We start from the raw sequence: 25000 nt of genomic DNA on the forward strand, positions 1-25000 counted from the left end.
GATGACGTCATGAAGATCGGTTGTCATAGAGGAGCTTCACTGCGTAAACATTAGACTGTCATAGATGAAGCTTCTCCTTCTTCCTAAATGACAGTGGTGGTCTGGATTGCGTTCCTCCTGGCCCACGGACGCCATGTCGATAGGGCATAAGAAATTACATGCATCATCGTTTTATTCAAAACAGAAATTTCATGTGGTATTATTTGGTAGTCATGCGAAAGGATTCATGACCTGCAGGGTGGTCCAAAGGTTGTCTGGCAGACTAAAAAATAAAAGGATTCATGACGTTGGTACTTCATTTCGGCGCATGAGGGTCACTTGTGTTGCAAAGCTAACCCTCCATGTCACATCTTCCCGTCATCTCTATATGCTATGTTTATTGTTGGATCCTCAACTTGTAGTGTTTTGATGCATGCGTAAAGTAGTCATTTGCGCAATATGCGGTCTTGTCAAAGGGAAGAACAGGATCCATATTACAAGTGACATCCTCAATTAGCCTATCTATGCAGTCCTGTAGATGTGCCATACTACATGTGTTGATACACCCAGAGAACCAGATCCTCTACGGTGCTTTGACGTGTCAGCTATTAAATGTGATATCACAGGGTTCTGTCATTTACATTGTGCGCTCTCAGGTTATACCGTAGCCCAAGGTGTCTACACGGAGGCACCAGACTTTAGTTGGTAGCTAGGTTGCTTTATGATAGCTGTCCATTGATTTTTGATGTGACATGACATGATTTCTGATGGGCCACATTGGGTACCACTAGTAGAAACGGGCCTTTAGTCCCGGTTTAAGAGGGCCTTTAGTCCCGATTCTGAAACCGGGAAAAAACAAACGGGACTAATGCCCAAAACCTTTAGTCCCGGTTGACTTACGAACCGGGCCTAAAGGAGCTCCACGTGGCCGCTGTCTGGAGCTCTATTTTTAGTCCCGGTTGGTAACATTTTTTTCAAATTTTGTTTTTTATTTTTTTTGAAGAAGACATTTTGATTTTTTTTTATTTTTTTATTTTTAAATTATTTGACAATTTAATCTCTAATCACCCCTCACAACTGCTCAAGTATGGACCACTCATTACAAATCGTCTAACTTCCCGGTTGGCCACCCATTCTCTCACTACCCCAGCCTAAGCACATTTAGCTTTCGAGTTCTATTCCCCTAGTTTCCAAGTCTGTACTTGTTGTTTTGCTGACAATAGTAAGCTGTCAATCCTATTAACCCTTAGGAGTTGAACTTGAGCATGAAGCACCGTTTGAGTTTGAAACTATTATTCTAGAAAATAATATTTATTTAGTAACACTAATATTTCTTAAATAAGTAGTTTGACCATAGTTTGACACAGTTTGATCAGAGGTTGACCAAAAATTCAAAATAACTTAAATTTGAGGATAACTTTTTCCTTTCAGAATTTGAGGATTCTAAAAATTTGCAAAACAGCCTACGGACATCGAAATCGGAACCAGGTTTTTGTGCCGAACATTTTGATATATTATACTTTTTTCAACATAGTATGCGAAAGTTATAGTCGTTTTAATTTTTCATAACACTTTTTTGTAAAACATGACGAAATCTATGTTTTTAAATTTTCCTAACTAGTAGATGTAGTAACATAATTACATGCCGAAGGATTTTTTAATTTTTGAAGTTTTATCTTTTTCTTTTATTTTGTTCAAAACTGAAATGATGATACGAGGGGGGGGGGGGACTAGAGTTTGAAACTGCAGGACCCCTTTTAGTCCGGGATGGTGTCCATCCAATCCTACCGCCGACTACATCTGCTAGTTGTTGGACATATGCCCTAGAGGCAATCATGTATGATGATATTTCCCGTGTTTATGAATAAAGATAGCCTTTGGACATTATCAATTGTAAGTGCATCTACTGCCCCTTAGTGATTTTGTTGTATTGAAGACTTATAGGTTAAGGATCTAATGCGTTTATGAGTGTACACAGGTCTATAAGTCTATGAGGAGTTTGATATTTACAGAGAAAGTCGACCCCTAAAAATGAAGTTCTTCAAGTGAAGACTTTGATATTCTGAAGACTTTCTGAAGACTTTGAAAGTGAAGAAATTGGTGTGACCTTGAAGACTTGGTATTCATTCGAAGAACATGAAGCATGAAGACTTTTGTTTTCGTAGTTTCATTTTCTCTTTCTTGAGTCATAGGAAACACCGTACTGTTAAAGGGGGTCGAGGAAATACTAAGGAGAAATTTCCATGTGATGCTCAACTCAAATCCTACACCTACCAATCCCTTCGAGTGAAGCCATTGGAAATCTCATACAGTTCAGTCAATTTCTTCTGTGACAGAGACGCAGTTCTTCTGGTCACTGAGGACTTTGCTCTGACAGAGGAGTTAGGAATTCGCCAATGCGGATTGCCTACACTGTGAGGAACATGATAGCCCTGAGGAATTTGAGAGTCAAATTTCCGACCGTTGCTGTGCTGCGCGCCAGCTGTCCCAAAATATCTTATCCACCTAACGGTCATATCATTGACGGGCATTTATGTCTTATCATGTCGGGCTGCTCCCTAGGCTATAAATAGCCGCCCCCTACAACCACTAGCTGGTTGGCTGCTCCGAGAGAACTTGACACTTGTCATTTGAGAGCAACCCATCCTCTGAGGACTTTGAGTGAAAATCATCAAGTGAGGAAAATCCAAACCCAAACGCAAACACCTACAAACCCAAAGTGATTGAGCATCACTGAAGAGATTGATCCTGCATGGATCCGACGCTTGTTACCTTTGAAGACTGTGCTTCTTCCAGACGGTTAGGCGTTATGGTCTAGAGCATCCAAGAGGAATTGTGGATCGCCGAGTGACCGGGTTTGTCAAGGTTCGGAAGTCACCTGAAGACTTACCACGAGTGATTGGACGAGGACTGTGTGTCCTTAGTTCAAGGAGAATACGGTGAGGACTGTGTGTCCGGGACTAGGTGTCCTCGAGTTTAAAGACTCAGCCGCTCCAACCAGATGTACAACTGAGACAGCAGTTGGAACTGGTCTACCAAATCATTGTCTTCACCAAGCTTACCGGTTCTATTTCCTCAACACTTTCATTTCCTCATTACTGTGTTGTGAGTCTGTTCATATCTGTATTTGAAGACTTTGACTGAAGACTTTCTCAATTTCCTCAGTTCAATTTCTTCAGTCTGTTTGTCTTCATCTTGTGCTATCCTGTGTTTACGCTTTCTGCACTCTGTGTTTGTCTTCATTTCATCATGATGATCATGCATGTATTCTGCTATGTTTACTTCTGAGTACTTATTCCGCTGCTAGTAGTTCTTCGCTAAGGAATTTCCTCACTAGCAAATTCCTCAGTGAAGAATTTCATAAAAATTGCCTATTCACCCCCCTCTAGTCGATATAACGCACTTTCATCAATGATGTGTATCAGCAAGTACGTGACTTGTTTGTGGGACTATGCATTGTATGATGACTGTGCTAAAAGTCCCTAGTCGAAAGGGCCGTCTGGACGCGCAGCCGGCGAGACTAGCATATGACACGGTCGATGGCTTGGTCTCACTAGCCATGGAGCATTGGATGCTCACCGGATAATATGGACTCGAAAGGATCTGGTTGGATTCGACGTAGTCGAATCAGAGTCGAGATAAGGTCCGAGTCTGACAAACCCAACTATGAGACACAGCGACATGTCATCTGTGAGTCTCTAGTACAACATACGTTCTATGTCCTAGGACCTGAGCTGGCGCATGTACTCGGGATGGTGACAGACCTGCTTTGGGCCGACCAAATGCTACTCCGTGGCTGGGTAGTTTCAAAGGTAGGTTTCAGGATTGTCCAGACCGATGCTGTGAGATATGGTTGAGCAAGATGGGATTTGCCGCTTCGATCAGGAGAGATATACTTTGGGCCCCTCGTGTGATCCGACCAGGATAAACATGGGCATGTGACAAGGATTATGAGATTCCGGTTTATGGTCGGGATCACTAGAACGTGAAAGAAGTCGGGCTAGCACAAGTATGACAGACTCGCCTTGAGCCCGACATCATATATTGTGTGGCAAAAGGAACGGAAGTGTGATGTACAGGTTCGCCAACCGGCTTCATTGTCTGCTTGGTGGTCGACACGCCTTGCTAGAGGCCGCTACCAGTCGAGAAGGTCGGAGGTGATCGAACCTGCGACCAAGCCAAGTTGAATCTAAGGGGTCACGCGCTTAAGGAAAGGAACCTGTGAGGCCAGATCGGACTCCACGAGTTAGATATCATCCTACTCGGACTCGGATCCGGTCGAACAGATTTTGGGCTTTAGGGTCCATGCGAGGCCGAAGTGTTGAGCCCGCGACGGACACCTATATAAAGTGGAGGTGCGGCACACTCATTTGGTTGATCGCTTCGGCGGTGTCACTAGGGTTTTCATGTGTTGCGAATAGCCCCCTCCACTCGTCGCCGACTATGTGATCGGACCTAGCAGTCCGCCGTACTGTGTTCCTCCTGGACGCGCGGATACCGTTAGAGGCGGTGCACTTGCGCCGCTCCGGTGAACTTGTACGAGGGATTCAACAACCGACTGTTCAAGGGAGATCAGACGAGGAGGAGATGAACCACACGGACGCTCTGCCTAACTCTTCTTCCGCTGCACGGCACTGCGTGCCTAGTGGTAACGATATGTGATCCATCTCCCGTAGCATGTTTCTGTTGTTATGCGCGTAGAAAAAATTTAATTTGCAGTCGACGCACCCTACCGTATAACCCAACACTAGCACCGTCCCAGTCAGAGTCACAACTAAGGTTAACTAAGGCAGAGTCACAATCTGTTAAAGTGGTAAAAGGAATTACTTTTTAATATATCAAAACTAATTCTATCAACTATTATTAAAGGCTAAACAACTATTAATACAAAACAGTAACAAATTTAATATTAGGTAATTATAAAAAATTATCTACTGTTGTCTAACAGAAGCACAGTATAACATATTAAAATCTACAGAATGAACTAACTAAAAATAATTGAAAACAACAATTAAAGGACTAAAACAGCTATATAAGCAAAACAATATTGTTCTAATTAAAATTCTAATTTAAATTATTATAAAAATAAGCCAATTAATCTTACTGTGACAACAATCTGACATGTGACTCGGAGCAAAAAGAATTAAATTAAAAACTATTTTGAAACACAAATTATCCACAATCTAGGGTTTGAAGCAAATTTGAATAAATTCGTATTTAAATCATTTGAATTAGAAAACTAATGGCACAGACAGAAACTACACAAAATTATGAATCTAATGCAAAAAGAATCACTCAAAAACATAAAATATCCTAAAAGATATAAGCAATTTAAAATAGAAACTAAAAACAGAAAACAATGGGAAAAACAAAAAACAATTTTTAGAACCCGTTTAATCTTGGTTGGTGGCTCCAACCGGGATTAAAGGTGTAACCTTTAGTCCCGGTCAGAGCCACCAACCGGGACTAAAGCCTCAACCCCTATAGTCCCGGTTGATGGCTCGAACCGGTATTAAAGGTTACAGGGCATCGCACCCTTTAGTCCTGGTTGGTGTTTCAAACCGGGACAAAAGGTCCCATTTGAACCGGGACTAATGCCTGCCCGGCGCACTAGCTGCTCGAACCAGAACTAATGCTCACATTAGTCCCGGTTTGTAATGCAACCGGGACTAATGTGTAGATTGAGCTTCGACCAAAGCCCTGTTTTCTACCGGTGTACAAGAGTGTTAGATAAAATGAGAATCAACGAGACCCGAGAGACGCAGATGTTTATATGCGAACCCTTGTGGGAAAAAGTCACGGACGCATGAAGGCGCAATCAGTATGACGGAGGAGTATTACTAGCACGAGACGACATGACGTCTTTAGGTGCGACTACATAGGGTATATATGATGGGCCATACATAAGAGTCATTGGATGATAAGTAAATGAGTCATACTCGTACGTGTCGACGTCAACGCAACGCCCAGACCATTTGTACTACGTCTAGTCCAAAATGGTACTAGAATTTGGATCACAACTTACCAATCTCCACCTTAAGGCAAATTTCGTCCAGTAGTAGAAGAAATTAAATAACTGCATCCAAATTAGCATAAACACCTTGTGTGTTAAAGTCCATAGGACTACTGAGAAATAGCAGACCGGGCAAAGCTCAAACTTATTGTTTTGAACTGGATTTGTCATCATATGAGCGCGATTATCATGAGTACTTATCTTGCAAAACTTTAAATCAACTTCAGCAACAACATCTCGAATATAGTGATATCTGACATCAAGGTGCTTTGTTCTCTCATGATACATTGTTCTTTGTAAGACATATGGCACTTTGACTGTCAGAAAATACGATAGGGCAAGATTAATCTCCACAAAGCTCAGCATACAAACCCCTCAACTAGATATCTTCTTTGTATGCCTCGGAAATCGCCATATACTCAGCATCAGTAGTGGAACAAGCTAGAATAAACTGCAAAGTTTCTCTCCAACTCACAGCACAACAATCAATGGTGAAAACATAACCTGTTAGCGATCTTCTCTTATCCAAATCACCAGTAAAATCAGAATCAAAAAACCAAAAAGTCCATCTCCAGTTTTCCCAACCTGTAAATAAGCATTAGAACTACCTCGTAGGTATCTGAAAATCCACTGATCTTCTTTACAATGCTCTTTTCCAGGATTAGCCATGTATCTACTCACAACACTCAACGCATACAATAAATCTGGACGAGAACAAACCATGGCATACATAAGTGAACCAACTGCACTCGAATAGAAAACTCCAGACATGTAGTCAATATCAGCATCTGATTTAGGACACTAGGATGATGATAGTTTGAAGTGTCCAGCTAACGGAGTACTCACCGACTTGGCATTATGCATATTAAAATGTCGAAGAACTTTATCAATATATCCCTTCTGACTTAGATATACTTTTCCAGATGGTCTATATATGGATATTTTCGTGTCAAGTATTTTCTTTGCTGTACCCAAATCCTTCAACTCAAATGCATTACTCAATTGCTTCTTTATTTCATTAATCTCCGGCGCAACAATTATCATATCATGAACATAAAGAGTGAATATAGGTCTGAACCATTGAGAGTTTTCAAATAAACACATCTATCATAATAAGACCTTTTGAATCCTTGAGAGAGCATAAAAGTGTCAAATCTCATGTGCCACTGCCTAGGAGATTGCTTCGTACCATAACAAGATTTTTCTTTAACTCACAAACAAGCTTTTCTTTTCCAGTAATAACAACACCTTCAGGTTGTTCCATATAAAAAATCTTGTACAACACCTTCAGGTTGTTCCGTATATAAATGTTTACTTATCAAAGGCGCTTCACTCCCCAGCAACGACACCAGAAAAGAGTCTTGATGAACCAAAAGTATAGGGGATCTATCATAGTCATTTCGATAAGTAAGAGTGTCGAACCCAACGAGGAGCAGAACGAAATGACAAGTGGTTTTCAGTAAGGTATTCTCTGCAAGCACTGAAATTATCGGTAACAGATATTTTTGTGATGAGGTAATTTGTAACTAGTAACAAGTAAAAAAAGTAACTAAGGTGCAGCAAGGTGGCCCAATCCTTTTTATAGGAAAGGACAAACCTGGAAAAACTCTTATATAAAGCAAAGTGCTCCCGAGGACACATGGGAATTATTGTCAAGCTAGTTTTCATCATGCTCATATGATTCGCGTTTGTTACTTTGATAATTTGATATGTGGGTGGACCGGTGCTTGGGTACTTCCCTTCCTTGGACAAGCATCCCAATTATGATTAACCCCTCTCGCAAGCATCCACAACTACGAAAGAAGATTTAAGGTAAACCTAACCATAGCATGAAACATATGGATCCAAATCAGCCCCTTACGAAGCAACACATAAACTAGGGTTTAAGCTCTTGTCACTCTAGCAACCCATCATCTACTTATTACTTCCCAATGCCTTCCCCTAGGCCCAAGTCATGGTGAAGTGTCATGTAGTCGACGTTCACATAACACCACTAGAGGAGAGATAACATACATCTCATCAAAATATCAAACGAATACCAAATTCACACGATTACTTATAACAAGACTTCTTCCATGTCCTCAAGAACAAACGTAACTACTCACAAATCATATTCATGTTCATAATCAAAGGGGTATAAATATGCATTAAGGATCTGAACATATGATCTTCCACCGAATAAACCAGCTAGCATCAACTACAAGGAGTAATCAACACTACTAGCAACCCACAAGTACCAATCTGAGGTTTTGAGACAAGGATCGGATACCAAAGATGAACTAGGGTTTGAGAGGAGATGGTGCTGGTGAAGATGTTGATGGAGATTGACCCCATCTCGCTGAGAGGATCAATGGTGATGACGATTTAGCCCTCTCGGAGGGATGTTTCTGATGACCCACAAGTATAGGGGATCTATCTAGTCCTTTCGATAAGTAAGAGTGTCGAACCCAACGGGGAGCAGAAGGAAATGACAAGCGGTTTTCAGTAAGGTATTCTCTGCAAGCACTGAAATTGTAGGTAACAGATAGTTTTGTGATAAGATAATTTGTAACAGGTAACAAGCAATGAAAGTAAATAAAGTGCAGCAAGGTGGACCAATCCTTTTTGCAGCAAAGGACAAGCCTGGACAATTTCTTATAATGAGAAAAGCGCTCCCGAGGTCACATGGGAATTATCGTCAAGCTAGTTTTCATCACGCTCATATGATTCGCGTTCGGTACTTTGATAATTTGATATGTGGGTGGACCGGTGCTTGGGTACTGCCCTTTCTTGGATAAGCATCCCACTTATGATTAACCCCTATTGCAAGCATCCGCAACTACAAAATAAGTATTAAGGTAAACCTAACCATAGCATGAAACTAGTGGATCCAAATCAGCCCCTTACGAAGCAACGCATAAACTAGGGTTTAAGCTTCTGTCACTCTAGCAACCCATCATCTACTTATTACTTCACAATGCCTTCCTCTAGGAACAAATAATGGTGAAGTGTCATGTAGCCGATGTTCACATAACACCACTAGAGGAGAGACAACACACATCTCATCAAAATATCGAACGAATACCAAATTCACATGACTACTAATAGCAAGACTTCACCCATGTCCTCAGGAACAAACGTAACTACTCACAAAGCATATTCATGTTCATGATCAGAGGAGTATTAATATGCATTAAGGATCTGAACATATGATCTTCCACCAAGTAAACCAATTAGAATCAACTACAAGGAGCAAGGAGTAATCAACAGTACTATCAACCCACAGGTACCAATTTGTGGTTTTGATGCAAGTTTGGATACAAGAGATGAGCTAGGGTTTTGAGAGAAGATGGTGCTGCTGAAGATGTTGATGGAGATTGACCCCCTCCCGATGAGAGGATCATTGATGATGACGATGGTGATGATTTCCCCATCCCGGGGGGAAGTTTCCCCTGCAGAACAACTCCGCCAGAGCCCTAGATTGGTTCCGCCAAGGTTCCGCCTCGTGGCGGCGGAGTTTCGTCCCGTAAGCTTGCTTATGATTTTTTCCAGGCTGAAAGCCTTCATATAGCAGATGATGGGCATCGGAGGGCCAACAGGGGGCCCAAGAGACAGGGGGCGCGCCCAGTAGGGAGTACTAGATAACAATTTCATATATAGTCAACATGCATCCTCAAGCGGTACTAGGTGATATCGACCACGATCATCATATGTAGTTCTAGATGATATCGACGACGATCATCATATGTAGTTCTAGATGATATCAACGACGATCATCATATGTAGTTCTAGATGATATAGCCACACACACATATGTAGTTCTAGATGATATCGAAGACGATCATCATCCTCAAGCCTGGGCGGTTGGTGTTCGTGATAGTAATTAGGATGGCCTGTCCAACATGAAGATTCTTGCCATCGAGGAATCTCTTCCACCCAACCGAGTTTGAGTGTGTGCGACCGTCCGTGTCCACGCGGTAAGTACAGGTCGTGACGGAGCCCCTCGCTGTAAGGCGTAGTCTAGCTGAGCCTTCTTCATCTGGCTCGATACCATAACTCACAGATAGGCTCTTTCCCAATTTCTGAATAAGAAAAACATATCAATTAATAAATAGCCTCGCACATACTCTTGCAAATAAGTATATATGTATTATCTACACTATTAATAGTTCCTTAGGTTCTACACTAATAAGCATGTGATCAAACTCTAAAATAAAGCATACCATCGACTAGATTCCATACAACATATCATTGGACTCTACACTAAGCATATCATCGGGTAATTTGCATTTGTAAGTATAACATACCATATCATGTCGATCGACCATGGTATTTGTCAGGCGGGTCACGAATGGCACCCTGACAAAGTTAGCACGTGGTGGAATTATGTCCCATAGGTTGCACACCTCCTCCTCTCTCAGCCTCATTCTTGGAGCTACGATGGCTTCATGAAGTGGGTCCTCATCATCTTCATCGAGTGGGTCCTCATTATCTTCATCATCTTCATCATCTTCATCATCTTCCACCAGGTTGATATAAATGATAGCCAGTTTGGGTCTTTCTGCTCTGAAGTAGAAGGTGATCAACTCACCATCAGTAAGACACATGCGGGCGAGGAAACGGGCCCATCCATCTCCTCCAATCTTCGAAATATTGCGTCCTTTCTCGACCACCATAGTGTACGGCCCCCCAGGGGTCTCAAATGTCACAGTGTCTCCTGTCAGCTTGTTGAATTTCAACCTCACATTCCATGTAATGATCTGTGTAAAGGAAGTAAAATGACAGAATGCAGTAATGCCAACACTAAAAATAAAGTAGTTGGTACATTTCATATAATTTCTTACCATCGCATGACAAAAACTCGGCTGGAAGTAGATGCCGAACAGCTTGCCAATTGCAAGGCTGCTGGCGCACCTTGACTTGCACAATCGACATGGTGGTGGTGGTGGTGGTGGTGGTGGCGCCATTTTCCTAAAGCAATATGAGCAAAGGATTAACGATCCACTTCACATGAAAGAAAAACAGTAGCATGTGATTTTTTGGTTCTTCTTCAGTTATATTTTCATACCTTACTAACACCTTCTACAATAGAACCAACAGAAAAATGCCAAATCTTCCGGGAGAAGCAATTTGATTCTTCTTCCGCGAGAAGCAATTTGATGGACAATTATAATTCTAAGATCTAGCTAGGTGGTGCCAAATCTTCAGAGCTATCAACTAGCATACTAAATCAACTAAATCAAAATGTTCTATAAGTCAACTAAATCAACTAGCCTATTAAATCAACTTGCCTACTAAATCCACTAAATCAAAATGTTCTATAAATCAACTAAGTCAACTAGCCTACTAGATCAACTTGCCTACTAAATCAACAAAATCAAAATGTTCTAAATCAACTAGCCTACTAAATCAACTAAATCATATGAACTAAATCAAAATGTTGCATATGAACTAGCCTACTAAATCAAATTTTAGTAGGAAGGAGGGGTTGTGGGTGGAGGAGGGAGGAGGGAGAAGGAGGGGCGGCTGTAGGAGGGAGGACAGAGTAGGACGGAGGAGGAAGGGCGGAGCAAGGAGGGGCCGGCAGGCGGCGAGTCGAGGGAGGACGGAGGAGGAGGGCGGTACCGAGTCAAGCGAGGAGGAGGAGGTGACGGCGGCGCAGAGGGAGGAGGGGTAGGCGACGGCGGCCAGCGGGGAAGGACCGACGCGGGGGGTTGAGGGGGAGATCGAGTAGTGTGAGTGTGAGTGTGGATCGGATAGAGCGTGGGTGGGGGCAGTAGCTAGTTTTAGCGTGGGTGGGGGCAGTAGCTAGTTTTAGCAGTAGCGCGGTGTAGGTAAAGACGCTACTGCTAAACTACCTAGCAGTAGCGCCCTTCTAGTTAACGCGCTGCTGCTATAACTAGCTTCGCGGCGGGTTCGTGGGAATTATAGCAGTAGCGTGGCTTAGTGGAGGCCCGCTACTGCTACTTTTATTTCAGCAACGAGCGCCTTATTTCAAAACTCGCTGCTAGTAAGATCCTGTGTATAGGCTTTTCCCTAGTAGTGTCCGTTAAGATAGTAACGTTTGCAACCACGACAGGCACATCCTCACAAATACCGACAGGTATAGCGGTTGATTTATCGGCCATTTGCAAAGATATTTTAGTAGGTGTCAACATATTCAATTCAAGTCTACGATATAAAGAGAGAGGCATAACACTAACACCGGCTCCAAGATCACATAAAGAGGTTTTAACATAGTTTCTTTTAATGGAGCATGGTATAGTTAATACTCATGTATCTCCAAGTTTCTTTGGTATTCCACCCTTAAAAATATAATTAGCAAGTATGGCAGAAATTTCAGCTTCCGGAATCTTTCTTTTATATGTAACAATATCTTTCATGTATTTAGCATAAGAATTCATTTTAAGCATATCAGTGAAATGCATACGTAAAAAGATAGGTCTAATCATTTCAGCAAAGTGCTTAAAATCCTCATCATCCTTTTTCATGGATGGTTTTTTAGGAAAAGGCAAGGGTTTCTGAACCCATTGTTCTCTTTCTTTACCGTGCTTCATAGCAACGAAGTCTATCTTATCATAACGTTGATTCTTTGATTGTGGGTTATCAAGATCAAGAGCAGGTTCAATCTCTACATCATTGTTATTACTAGGTTGAGCATCAGCATGAACATCATTATTAACATTATCCCTGGGTTCATGTTCATCATCAGATTGTGTTTCAGCATCAGAAATAGAAATATCATTGGAATTTTCAGTTGTGTCAACAACAGGTTCACTAGAAGCATGAAAGTCCTATCATTTTTCTTTTTCTTCTTAGAAGGACTAGGTGCAACAACATTATTTCTCTGAGAATCTTGCTCAATCCTCTTAGGGTGGCCCTCAGGATACAAAGGTTCCTGAGTCATTTTACCCCCTCTAGTCATAACTTTAACAACATTATCATTTCTTTATCATTTAATTCATTGAGCAAACCAGTTTGAGTTATTCTACTTGAGTGTTAACCATAGAAGCATGTTTACTAATGAGTTTAAGTTCACCCTTAACTCTAGACATATAATCACTCCTACTATAGCTAGCTGTAAGCTTGTGTTCCGCTTCTCTTTTCTCTCCTCCACCTAGGCATAAATTTGGAGTGGCATCTCTTATAGCCTGCCTACGTCACTATGTTGTACTTGTTCTTAGGCGGATGGTGCGAGAGGTCACTGCTGCTACGTGTCGAGTAGAGGTTGGAGGACAGGGCATGAGGTCCCAGTAGTCGGCGTCGTCTTGAACGTGATTCCTATCTGGTTGGTCGCCAGCAGGCGACACTCACACAGGTACGACGCAACGTGGCGAGCAGGGGTAATTGAGGTCCAGGGTAGGCTTGAATGGGAGGTCCTTCGCCGGTCGGCAGCGTTCACACATTCACAACGGAGAGCTCGCACCTGTCCAGCTGAGCAGGGGCTGGGGATGGTATGGCTTGTGGCCCTAGACTGGCGGAGTCGCTTTCAGTGCCATGTGATTCTTCGCCCTCACCGGCAGGTGGCATTCGTGGCGCTGGGTGACAGCGGGTGGAAAAGACGGAGTCCGATTAGCATCCGAATTCAGTACTCTGGGGAACCTACTACGACCGGTGGTCACGGTTCAGAGGGGCTCCAATCTGCAACAGCTTGCTAGAGCAGCGCCAAGCCAGGGCTCTATATATATGTTTTGACATATCAGCCGATCAATGCAACAGCAGCGCTAATGTCGAGCTAGGTAGCTACCTTTGTTTTGGTTTCATCAATTTAGAGCTAGCTGTTGCTTCCAAAACTTATCTAGCAAGCCAAACTACCCAACCCGGCCATGGTGTCCAAGGACGTGTGGGCCGGGGTTGGATCAGCTCTGGCGTTCTTAGCTGGCCTCATCACCTTGGCAATGAACCATCACAGGTTCAAACTGTTTATCAACAAGGCCACCGCTTTCTTTACGTCAACCGTACATATCACCATCCCCGAGTACACCGCCAACCGTTTCGAACGCAGCGAGTTGTTCGTTGCGATTGAGGCCTACATCTCCCGCCATTGTACCGATGGGGCGCACAAGCTCAAGGCCGAGCTCGGCAGTGGCGAACGGGAACCCCATTTCTTTGTTGACGACGAACAGGAGATCATCGACACCTTCCAAGGCACCAAACTCTGGTGGTTCGCCTACACGGAGCGCCTACGTTCCAGCGTCTTCATCCGACACCCTGGTGATGAGGAGCGCCGCTTCTACCGAGTTTCATTCCATTGCAGCTTCCGCAACAAATTCAAAGATTCATATCTGCCCCACGTCCTTGGAGAGGGCCGCACCGTCATCGCCAACAACCGCCAGCGCCGCCTCTTCACCAACAGCACAGATGGAAAGAATTGCTGGAGCCACGTGGCGTTCCAGCACCCGGCGACGTTCGATACGCTTGCCATGGACCCCACGGAGAAGCAGGCCGTCATCAACGACCTCAATGCCTTCCGACAAGGAAAGGGCTACTACGACAAGGTCGGCAAGGCATGGAAGCGTGGGTACCTGCTCTTTGGCCCCCCCGCACCGGAAAGTCCACGATGATCGCCGCCATATCCAACCACCTTGAGTATGATATCTACGACCTCGAGCTCACGGCGGTCAATGACAACACAGAGCTCCGGAAGCTCTTCATTCAGACGAAGGGAAAGTCCATCATCGTCATCGAGGACATTGACCGCTCCGTCGACTTTACCAGCAAATGCAAGCGCAGGGACAAGAAGTCCGGCGATGAGAGCGATAACACAGAGCTCCGGAAGCTCTTCATTCAGAAGAAAGAGAGAGGGGAGGACGCCGACGGCACCAAGCTGACCCTTTCTGGGATGCTCAACTTCATTGACGGGCTGTGGTCAGCGTGCGGCGGCGAGCGTATCATCATCTTCACCACCAACAACATGGACAAGCTGGACCCAGCGCTGATTCGACCAGGCAGGATGGACAAGCATATCGAGATGTCTTATTGTCGCTTCGAGGCCTTCAAGGTGCTGGCCAAGAACTACCTGGACATCACCATCACCGCCCACCATTTCTTCGAGCTGTTCACAGAGATAGGTAAGCTGCTGCAGGAGGTGGACATGTCCCCGGCGGAGGTTGCCGGGCACCTGATGCGCACGGAGGAGGAGGATGCTGACGCATGCCTCAAGCGCACGGAGGAGGAGTATGCTGACGCGCGGCTCAAGCGTCTCGTGGAGGCTCTGAAAAAACGCCAGGTCAACGTGGCCACGGATAAAGCGACAGCGAAGGAAGAAATTGTCCATACAGATGTTGGAGGCAGCCGAAGCTAAATAAAGGCGGACATACAAGAAGAAGAATGGAAGGACGAGGCCGGCCGCGTGTTAGCACATCGCAGTACGTGTTTTGAAAGTGTGTTGCGCATCGCCAGGTGCTCAAAATTTAAACTTGATGCATTTAATTTCTTCTCGTTCAGGCTGTAGTTGGTGTTTGTATGTGTGATCTACTCAAAACTTGTGCAACCTAGCCATGCATTTACGCGCGGTAATACTCCTCATGTCTTATTATTGGGAAATTTGATTAAAGATATAATTTTCTTTGAATTTTATACTATGCCTTGTACCCTCTCCGTTTCATTTTAGCTGTCATTAATCATGCTGTCTACTCCAAGTGCATATTGTTGGCGCAGCCCCCTCTCTCTCTGAACGAAGGTAAAATAAGCACTTTTTACTGGCGACCAAACGCCTCCGCTTTCCTGTTATATATATGCACGCGTACCACGCATAACAAACGGATTATAAAGCCGGCTTTGTAGCTAGCCTAGGCAGCGCAGTACCCACGCAAGATGTGTTCACCCAGCGCACGAACGCCTGATGACTCGGTTTCCCTCAACGTGCGCCGCTGCTCATCCGCGGGACCTCCGCACCATCGCGCATACTCAGCGCCCGCTGCAACTACCCATTGCTACACGACCTAGCACTACTGTGATGGACTCGACGCGAGCAAACTCACACACCACCACACACACACACGTACACACGCAGCTGCGCCCCGCACGTCCTCCGCGCACCCGACGCGCCCGACCGCATCAGACGCCGTGGCTTATTCCAACACATAGGATGCCGGAGACTTGAGCAGTGCCATGTGTCTGTTTGGTGCAAAGCTTCCAGCTGCTATCTCAACTTGTTTATTGCTAGGATGCACTACGGACCACGACTTGGGCGGTGTTGCGCAACACATCATGGATAGGTTTTGGGATAATATATGCAGTAGCTACTCATGTGAGGGTTCTACCGGGTAACCAAGAGATGGGGTCTAGCGACTGGGTGACTGGGCGGGCGACCATGCGCCCGACCGCGGCTAAGTCGTCCAGCGCCGGCGATCAACGGCGGGTCGGCGGCCGGTTCTGGGCGCTCGCCGAGACCGACGACGACGACGAGGATGAGGATGGGGAGGCAGCGCCGGTGGAGTCGCCGCCGTCTCCCTCTCCTTCGGATCTTATTTGTGAGTTTTTCCATTCAAGTTATAGCGAAGAGGAGGTGGCCACTACGATCGATCGGGTTCTACCACCGGACGATCCGGCACGTATAGGTCTTCACGTGGGCGAGAAGATCGAGATGATCCGGCGCGTTGTTCATCGGAAGACGGCGGCGTCGGCGATCCGGCCTTGGAAAGGGCCCATTCCTAAGGTGAGTCTTCCAAATCTTACATTATTTGATATGATTAGGCCGGAATCTTGGATCACGGTGAAGAAGCGGAAGAGTGGGAGGCGGCACGCCGGTCGGCAGGCGTCAGCGGTGCCCGTCATGGCAGAGGCGGCGACCGAGATCTCGACCGCGAGGGCGGTCCGTTTGAATCAGCTGCTGGATGCGGCTGGGCCGGTTCGGACGGATTCGGGCCTGAGTGAAGTTGGGCCGGTGTCAGATGGGTATGAGGCCCATGCTGATCGAGGTCACTCTTCTGCCCCTTTCGGTATCGATGCCCCATGCACGTACGAGGGCGAGCGTGTTTTGTGTCCTGCGCCGTCGCCTCTTCTGTCTAGGGTTCGCAAGCTTGGGACGCGTGGTTTCCCGATTTGCGGAGCTAGTCGGGCAAGGAGGATTCCTCCACTCCGGGATATGGCCGGCCGTGGGGCTGCTCCGCCGCCTGCTGGGAAGCCCACCGGTGCGGTGGGAAGGGGCGGGGCAATTCCGCCGCCGGCGGCGGGGCCTGGGCGAGGTGCTCTGGGGCCGCCCGGACAGAGGCCGCCGGCGGGCGGTGGTGGCGCACCAGGTCTTCCGGGCCGGGGTGCTTCTTATCAAGGCATCCGGCCACCGGGGCAACAGCTCCCTGCTGCTGGGCGGGGCGGGTCGTGCTGGCATGCGGCCACCGGCGCCGGGCGTGGCCGGGGTGGCTCCGGCTGGTCGTGGTGGTACTGCCCTTGGGGTGGTGCAGACTCCCTCTGGTGGTCCGCCTCGCGCCGCACCTCCGCCCCACTACGTCGCAAGGCCGCCTCAAAACCGCGCGGGTCCATCACAGACGAGGACGAACTCTAGTAACAGAGACCCCAAGGATCCGCCCCGAGGCCATTGGGGGGATGATGGGTATGATGTGTATGGTGAAGGTCAGCACCGAGGATCCTCTTCCACAGGAGGAGGTCGTGGATATGCCTGACAAAGTGACGGGTCTGCTGAGAGACCGTTTCTCGGCCCGGCAGGTGGTTTTGTCGAGGGGGCCTCCGGCCCGGATCACCATCGGAGAGGAGGCTTTCGTGGCCATCGTTGTGGTCGGGGTGGGGGCCGTGGGAGATTTCGTCGACCGCCCCCACCCAGGGCAGTTGACCCTGCGGCGTCTACTGTCGAGTCCGACCATATTTCCACTGAGCTTCCTTCCCAGGTGATGGAGGTGGTGACTGCCTTGGCCAGTGTTGACGTTCCTGAGGCTGGGACGGTGGATGAGGTTACCGACAGGTCTGATGTCGAGAGGGCGTAAGAAGGAGAGGATGATTTGTTACCGTTGTGGTGAGAAAGGACACTTCATTGCTGAGTGCATGGCCCAGCTGTGTGAGTCGTGTGGCAAGCCTGCACATGACTCGGGGGAGTGCCCGCTGTTGCGTGACCTGCCTCCGTCGCTTAATATTTATGGAGTCTATTGTGCTAAGCTCATGTTTTTTGAGTCCCCGGCTGCGAGAGAGGTCCCGGAGGAAACCTTGAGCTTAACTACCGGGATTGTGAAAGCGACACAGGGCGAAGTGACTGAGGCACAGATTGTGAGGAGGCTTCAGGAGCTGGCTCCCGGGGATTTTCGATGGGAATTGGTGCTTCTGGAGGACAGGATTTTTAAGGTTGATTTCCCAACTGTGGATGATTTGCAGAGATTGTTGAGCTTTGGCTTGTGTAGAGTCCCCGGTACTAAGTGTATCCTAGAGTTTCACGAGTGGAAGCAGGTTGAGCCTAAGGGAAAGCCGCTTACGCAGGTCTGCTTACGGTTTATAGGGGCTCCATCTAAGCCTCTACAGGATGCTCGAGTGGTGGCTAGTATGGGCATCATGGTTGGGAGGATAGAAAAAGTGGATATGCCTTTCACACGTGCTCATGGGGTGGCCCGGATTTTAGTGAGTGTGCTGGATATTGAGTTCGTGCCTGATAAGGTCAACTGGACCTATAGGGGAGAGGTGTTCCCGCTAGAGATCGAGTTTGAGGACACTGATTTATTTGCTGATGCGGTTAATGGTAACGATGTTGACATGCACGACAGTGATGGCAATGCGGGGGCCAAGGGGGCACCGTCAGATGAGCCCACGCGAGAGGGGTCTAACGGTTATCAACCAGCTGCTCAGTTGCCTGGGGATGGCGCCGGGGCTGAGCCCGCAGCATCACCAGTGGTGCCCATGGCTACTCTGCGTTTTGGGTCCTTTGAGCCAGCCTCGGCACCTCCTAGACTTTGGAGTGACCGGGTAGAGTCTGATGAGTATCTTGAGCACACGCTCCCTCCGTTGGAGTTCGAGGGGGATGCTATATTTTTTGCTGAACGGTCGGCAAGGACTTTGGTTGGAGCTTCGGAGGGGACGCCGGAGGGTGCTTCTCTGGTCCTGGCGCCTCACGTGGACGCGACTACGGTGTCGGCGACTGTGGGCAAGATGGGTCGTGGGGGAGGGGGTTCGTGGCAGGTGGCCTCGCCTTCTCCCATCCCCATCCCGATCTCGGTGGCGTCGGTGACGCCGGCCCCGAGGGGGTCGGCCTGTGCTGGGAGCGGGAGCCTGAGGCAGGTGGCCTCGGCTCATGCTGCTCTGGTGGTGGCGGTAACCACCACGGCAGCAGCTGCGGTGGGGGGAGCTGGGTCAGGAGGCCCTGGTTCCTCCTTCTTCCCCAACGATCAGGAGGACCGCTTCTCCTTCGCCGTTGGCTCACCCGTCTGAGCCGGCGAGTGGAGTGGGAGGAGGGCGCGGGCAGGCGGCCCCCGCCATCCCCTCTTCGCTCATACCCAGGGCCAGGGTCCTCGGTGTGGGGCATCCGTCTGAGGGGCTCGGGAGCCTGCAGACGCCTTCTCTGGTAACCTCGGTAGACCCTTTGAGGGACTCTGTGCCAGGTTTTACTAGGGAGGAGGTTGTCGCATTCGGCGGGATCCCGGACCCTATCTCGGAGGGGAGACGGATGAGTGCGCGCATCCTTGACATCCCGGAGGTGGATGATATGCAGCAGCGGTGCGCTATGAGGGCGGCCAAGCTTCAGGAGGCTGCATTATCTTCTGGTATGTCCGTTAACTTATCTAATTCCTTATTGCATTTTTCTAATGAGGACATTATAAATAATGCAAACCAATTAGGAGTTTCACTAGGTGCTACGGACAGTGAGATTACCAATTCGGTTAATGATCTATTAGATTTGGAGGCGGAACATGCCTTAGAGACTATTCGTAATCTTGTAGCAGTTAAACCAATGAATGATGATGAGATTGATGCGTTAGGGGTTAGAGTGCTTGATAATCTGTGTGCGGATCTAGTACCCCCCAATCATGACTCTGAGGAAGATGATGAGATTGATGCGTTAGGGGTTAGAGTGCTCGATAATCTGTGTGCTGGTCTAGTACCCCCCAATCATGACCCCTAGAGAATGAAGCTAGTAATATATGTGATCCCGGTTATGAGGACCGGGCGATAGAGCCTAGTAAACCAAAGCGAAAGTGGAAACAGAAGATCTATCCAGATTTCGCAGTTCGTAGGAGTGCTAGGATTCGAACCACTAAAAAATTCCATGATGAAATATGAGAGGAATCTTTTGGAATAGCAGAGGTCTGAAGGACTTGGCTAAAAGAAGATTCCTAGCTGAGGCAGCTTTAGAGCAGAGGTTAGATTTTGTTGCTCTATCGGAGACTAGTAGAGATAACTTTGCGCCCCAGTTTCTTTCTTCTCTTGTGGGTGGTATTGATTTCGATTGGCATTACCTCCCTCCGCGAGGAAGATCGGGTGGTATCTTACTAGGTGTGAGATGTGATTCGCTTGAAGTCCGAAGTGTGGTGATGGGCGACTTCGCGGTAAAGTTTCGAGTCAGGTCTAGGATAGATGGTTTAAACTAGGCTTTGGTGGAGGTTTATGGTGCCGCACAGCCCGAGCTTAAAGCGGAGTTTCTCGCGGACCTTGTTCGAATCTGTGGGTCAGAACAGCTTCCAATTTTAGTTGGAGGTGATTTCAATATCATCAGGAGGAGAGAGGAGAAGAATAATGATAACTTTGACAGCAGATGTCGTTTATGTTCAATACCATTATTGAAAGCTTGGATCTGAGAGAGATAGAGCTTTCTGGTAGAAAGTTTACCTGGGCTAATGCTCTGCCAAACCCAACATATGAAAAACTTGATCGAGTTCTTGCAAGTGTGGAGTGGGAACAAAAGTTCCCTCTGGTTACGGTGCAAGCTCTTTCGAGGGGAATATCCGATCACACCCCCTTGTTCGTCGACACAGGGGAGCCGAACCACGTGGGTAACAAGAACACCTTCTCTTTCGAGATGTCATGGTTTGAACGTGAGGGGTTCTTGGACTTGATTGCTAGGGAATGGGATAGACGTGCAGAAGGCAAGACTGCGATAGAGCGTTGGCAGAATAAGATTAGGCATTTGAGAAGCTTCCTACGGGGTTGGGATAAGCACCTCAGTGGTGTGTATAAGATTGAAAAGGATAGACTCCTTACTCTTATACAGGCCCTAGACATAAAGGCCGAATCCACTATTTTATCGCCAGCTGAGCTTCAGGTTAAAAATGAGGCGGAGAAGAGGTTGAAAGAACTGCTCCGCGAAGAAGAATTGAAGTGGGCTTTGCGTGCTAAAGTCCGCAAAGTGGTCCAAGGGGACGCGAATACTCAATTCTTTCATTTGATCGCTAATGGCAAGCACAGAAAGAAGCGTATCTTCCAGCTTGAGCAAGACGAGGGCACTATTTTAGGTCAGGATAACCTAAAAACATATATTACCGACTATTATAAGCAGTTATTTGGACCTCTGGAGGATAATTGTGTGTCCCTCGATGAGTCCAGGACTGAGGATGTGCCTCAGCTATCTGCTGTCGATAATGATATTCTGGTTGCCCCGTTCTCGGAGAAGGAGGTGTTTGATGCTATTGCACAGATGAAAAATAATAAGGCTCCCGGACCGGGTGGATTCCCGACAGAGTTCTATAAAAAGTGCTGGCATATTATTAAGGGGGATTTACTACCTATGTTCCATGATCTGTTCTCTGGACAGCTTCAATTATTTCACTTGAATTTTGGGACTGTCACACTGCTTCCCAAGAAAACGGATGCTGTGAGAATTGAGCAATTCAGGCCGATTTGTCTCCTCAATGTTAGTTTCAAAATTTTCACCAAGGTCGGGACTAACAGGCTCACACAGATTGCGCATTCTGTGGTGCAACAGTCCCAAACTGCTTTCATGTCGGACAGAAATATCCTTGAAGGGATGGTCGTCCTGCATGAAACACTCCATGAAATCCATTCCAAAAAATTAGATGGAGTAATTTTTAAGGTGGATTTCGAGAAAGCGTACGATAAGGTCAAATGGCCATTCCTCCAACAGTCATTGCGTATGAAAGGTTTTGATGAAGCCTGGCGCCGACAGGTTGAATCATTTACGCAAAAAGGTAGTGTGGGAATTAAAGTTAATGATGACATAGGTCATTACTTCCAGACACATAAAGGCCTAAGACAAGGAGATCCGATGTCCCCTATCTTGTTTAACATTGTGGTGGATATGTTAGCAATTTTGATAGGAAGGGCTAAGGAAAATGGTCAAGTAGGTGGATTGGTACCTCATCTCATTGATGGAGGTGTATCCATCCTTCAGTATGCTGATGATACAATCATCTTTATGGAGCATGACTTGGCCAAGGCGAGAAATATGAAGCTTGTGTTATGCCTATTTGAACAATTGACCAGGTTAAAGATTAAATTTCATAAGAGCGAGCTGTGGAAGTGAGTTGGAAGAGCCAAAGACGAACAGGATGCTTATAGGCAATTGTTTGGGTCTGAGTTGGGAGAGTTACCCTTTTCTTACCTTGGTATTCCAATCCACCATCGTAGGCTGACAAACAGAGAGTGGAAGTGCATCGAGGACCGATTCTAGAAGAAATTGAGTTGCTGGAAGGGTAAGCTCATGTCATACGGAGGCTGATTAATCCTGATTAATTCGGTGCTCACGAGTATGCCAATGTTTCTCCTATCGTTCTTTGAGGTCCCAGTTGGTGTTAGGAAGAGACTGGACTTCTATCGATCGCGTTTCTTTTGGCAGGGTCAGGAGCTTAAAAGAAAATATCGGCTTGCTAAATGGGATATCATCCGTAGACCGAAAGACCAAGGGGGTCTAGGTATTGAGAATCTAGAAGTTAAGAATAAATGCCTTCTTAGCAAGTGGCTGTGGAAGCTCTCACCGAAGAGTGATGCTATGTGGGCTCAAATCCTTCGCAGCAAGTACCTCCACCGATTCACCTTTCTGGAAAGGTCTGATGAAAGTCAAACAGTCCCTGTTTAATAGGACGAAGTTTGTTATTGGAAACGGCATGAGTACACGTTTCTGGGAGGATACTTGGCTCGGCGAGACACCCTTGGCCATCCAATATCCGTCTTTGTACCATATTGTTCAACGACGTGAGGTGTTCGTCGCATCGGTCTTTCGATCTATCCCCCTTAATATTAGTTCAGACGAGCGCTAGCGGGCAATCGTTGGGAAGAATGGCTCCGTCTAGTTAGGAGATTGATGGAGGTCCAGCTTTCACAACAACCCGATGAATTACGCTGGAAATTTACTAAGTCTGGAGTATTCACTGTTAAATCAATGTATATTGATGTTATTAATTCGAACTCCATTCCTACGTCCAAGCATGTTTGGGATGTCAAAGTTCCTTTGAAAATAAAAGTGTTTATGTGGTTTGTCCATAAACAAGTGATTTTAACAAAGGACAACTTGATAAAGCGTAATTGGACATGACCTACTAGGTGTAGTTTCTGCGATCGGGATGAGACTATCAAACACCTCTTTTTTGATTGCCCGTTGGCCAAGGTTCTTTGGCAGACGGTCCACATTGCTTTTAATATCAATCCACCGAATTCTGTTAACGCGTTATTTGGGACATGACTTAATGGGATTGAGCCTGACTTAGCGAGACATATTCGGGTTGGAGATTGTGCTTTGCTGTGCACTATCTGGACTTGCAGAAATGATTTGGTTTTTAATAGAATATCATGTATCCATTTTTTGCAGGTCATATTCCGAACTACGGCACTGATCCGTTCGTGGTCGCCACTCACCCAGACTGAGGCCAGGGAGCATTTGGTTACTGGGTCTTTCCGCTGGGAGATGGTAGCTCGGGATATCTTCAACCGGTTTGGATGGCGGTCATGTAATAGGATAGGCATATAGTTTACCTATCTAGTTTTAGCCAGCCGGTTGTGGCGTCTGTTCATGGCTAGTGGGTGTTTCTAGCCTTCTTTGGCTCTGTGTGAGCTTTTTTCCTTTTTTTCTTATTACTTTTGGAGACATTGGAACCATGTTGGCACTGCGTTATTTGGTTAATAAGATGGTCGTATGCATCTTTCTGATGCAGAGGCCGGGGAATTCCTCCTTTTCAAAAAAAAGGTAACCTCCTTATCGTGAATGCATTATTTAGACAACTTAACAACACTTCACATGACAATTAAAAATAAAAAGGTTGATCTGAATCTTACATTCTTAAGAAGTTAATCCCCACTATAGCAATTCTCTCTACATGCACACTGTCCACATCACCATATTTGCCACATCAGTCTTCAGTTCCAAACACCAACCAATCATCTGCTTTGTCTCTCTCTCAGCGCACTTGCTGTGCCACCTCAGCAATTTTCTATCTACCCAGACCGCATGCAAAAGTCATCAATATAGGATCGCTAAATTGACTACAGGCAGCCTTCAATATAGGATCGCATGCAAATACTCTGTAGCTATTAACACGGAAGGAAGATGGGGAAACAGATTTAATTATGATGGGAGTATTAACACGGTGGGAGGACGGTTAAAGCTATTTGACCTTTCATCCCGACCAATGACCTGGGGTGTTATCTTCTGACCTTCCATCCTGGAAGTTCCTTCATCTCCCTCACCGAATAAATCTCCACCGGTTCGCTCGAAAAATCGCCAGGATTCTTTCTCACCTTCCTTCTCTCTCTCTCTCTCTCTCTCTCTCTCTCTCTGCAGAAGGTCAGAATACTGCCCGTGGTGGCGGCGAACCCTTATTGGCGCCGGCGCGTCTCGACTGTGCTCCTCTCACCTTCACCACCACGCAGCAGGCAACGGTGGTCCAGCTGAGTGCAACCTGTGATGGCGCTCCCATCCCGTGTGCATCACTCCCACTGCCGAACCAATTGTTCACCTTATATGAATCCAGGTAGACGCCTTCAAGGATGACGAGGCTATGAGCCCGCGATGCTAGGTGAGTTCTGTCTAGCCCTGATGATGAAATCAGCGGTCACCAGCTTTTGCCTTGGCAAGATCCATAGCCTTGATGCCTCAGTGAGTCCATTCTCTCTTCAATTCCTTCCATCAGAATATAGACAATATTA

General features: G+C 46.5%; 1 protein-coding gene and 2 pseudogenes across 1 annotated transcript; all 3 read left to right on the forward strand.

Annotated features, from left to right (window-relative positions):
* The first annotated feature begins 13682 nt into the window (after positions 1-13682).
* Positions 13683-15532, forward strand: LOC125539000 (AAA-ATPase At3g28580 pseudogene; annotated as a pseudogene).
* Positions 15533-16277: 745 nt separating this feature from the next.
* On the forward strand, positions 16278-23825 carry LOC147988187 (uncharacterized). Its single transcript, XM_087534202.1, has 2 exons — positions 16278-16631; positions 23667-23825. Exons 1-2 carry the CDS (start codon positions 16287-16289, stop codon positions 23823-23825), a joined length of 504 nt encoding a protein of 167 aa, XP_087390328.1. The 5' UTR covers positions 16278-16286.
* LOC147988188 (uncharacterized) lies at positions 16749-20030 on the forward strand (annotated as a pseudogene).
* Positions 23826-25000: the final 1175 nt, after the last annotated feature.

Source organism: Triticum urartu, chromosome 1A (assembly GCF_056163025.1).
Source record: "Triticum urartu cultivar PI428250 chromosome 1A, HENAU_Tu73, whole genome shotgun sequence".
Classification (NCBI taxonomy): domain Eukaryota; kingdom Viridiplantae; phylum Streptophyta; class Magnoliopsida; order Poales; family Poaceae; genus Triticum; species Triticum urartu.

Excerpts from the sequence above, each read along its gene's own strand:
- LOC147988187 (XM_087534202.1), top strand. The coding sequence starts at position 16,287 with ATGCGCCCGACCGCGGCTAAGTCGTCCAGCGCCGGCGATCAACGGCGG. Across the intron at positions 16,632-23,666 it reads GGAAAGGGCCCATTCCTAAG|GTCATATTCCGAACTACGGC; the intron begins GTGAGTCTTCCA and ends CATTTTTTGCAG.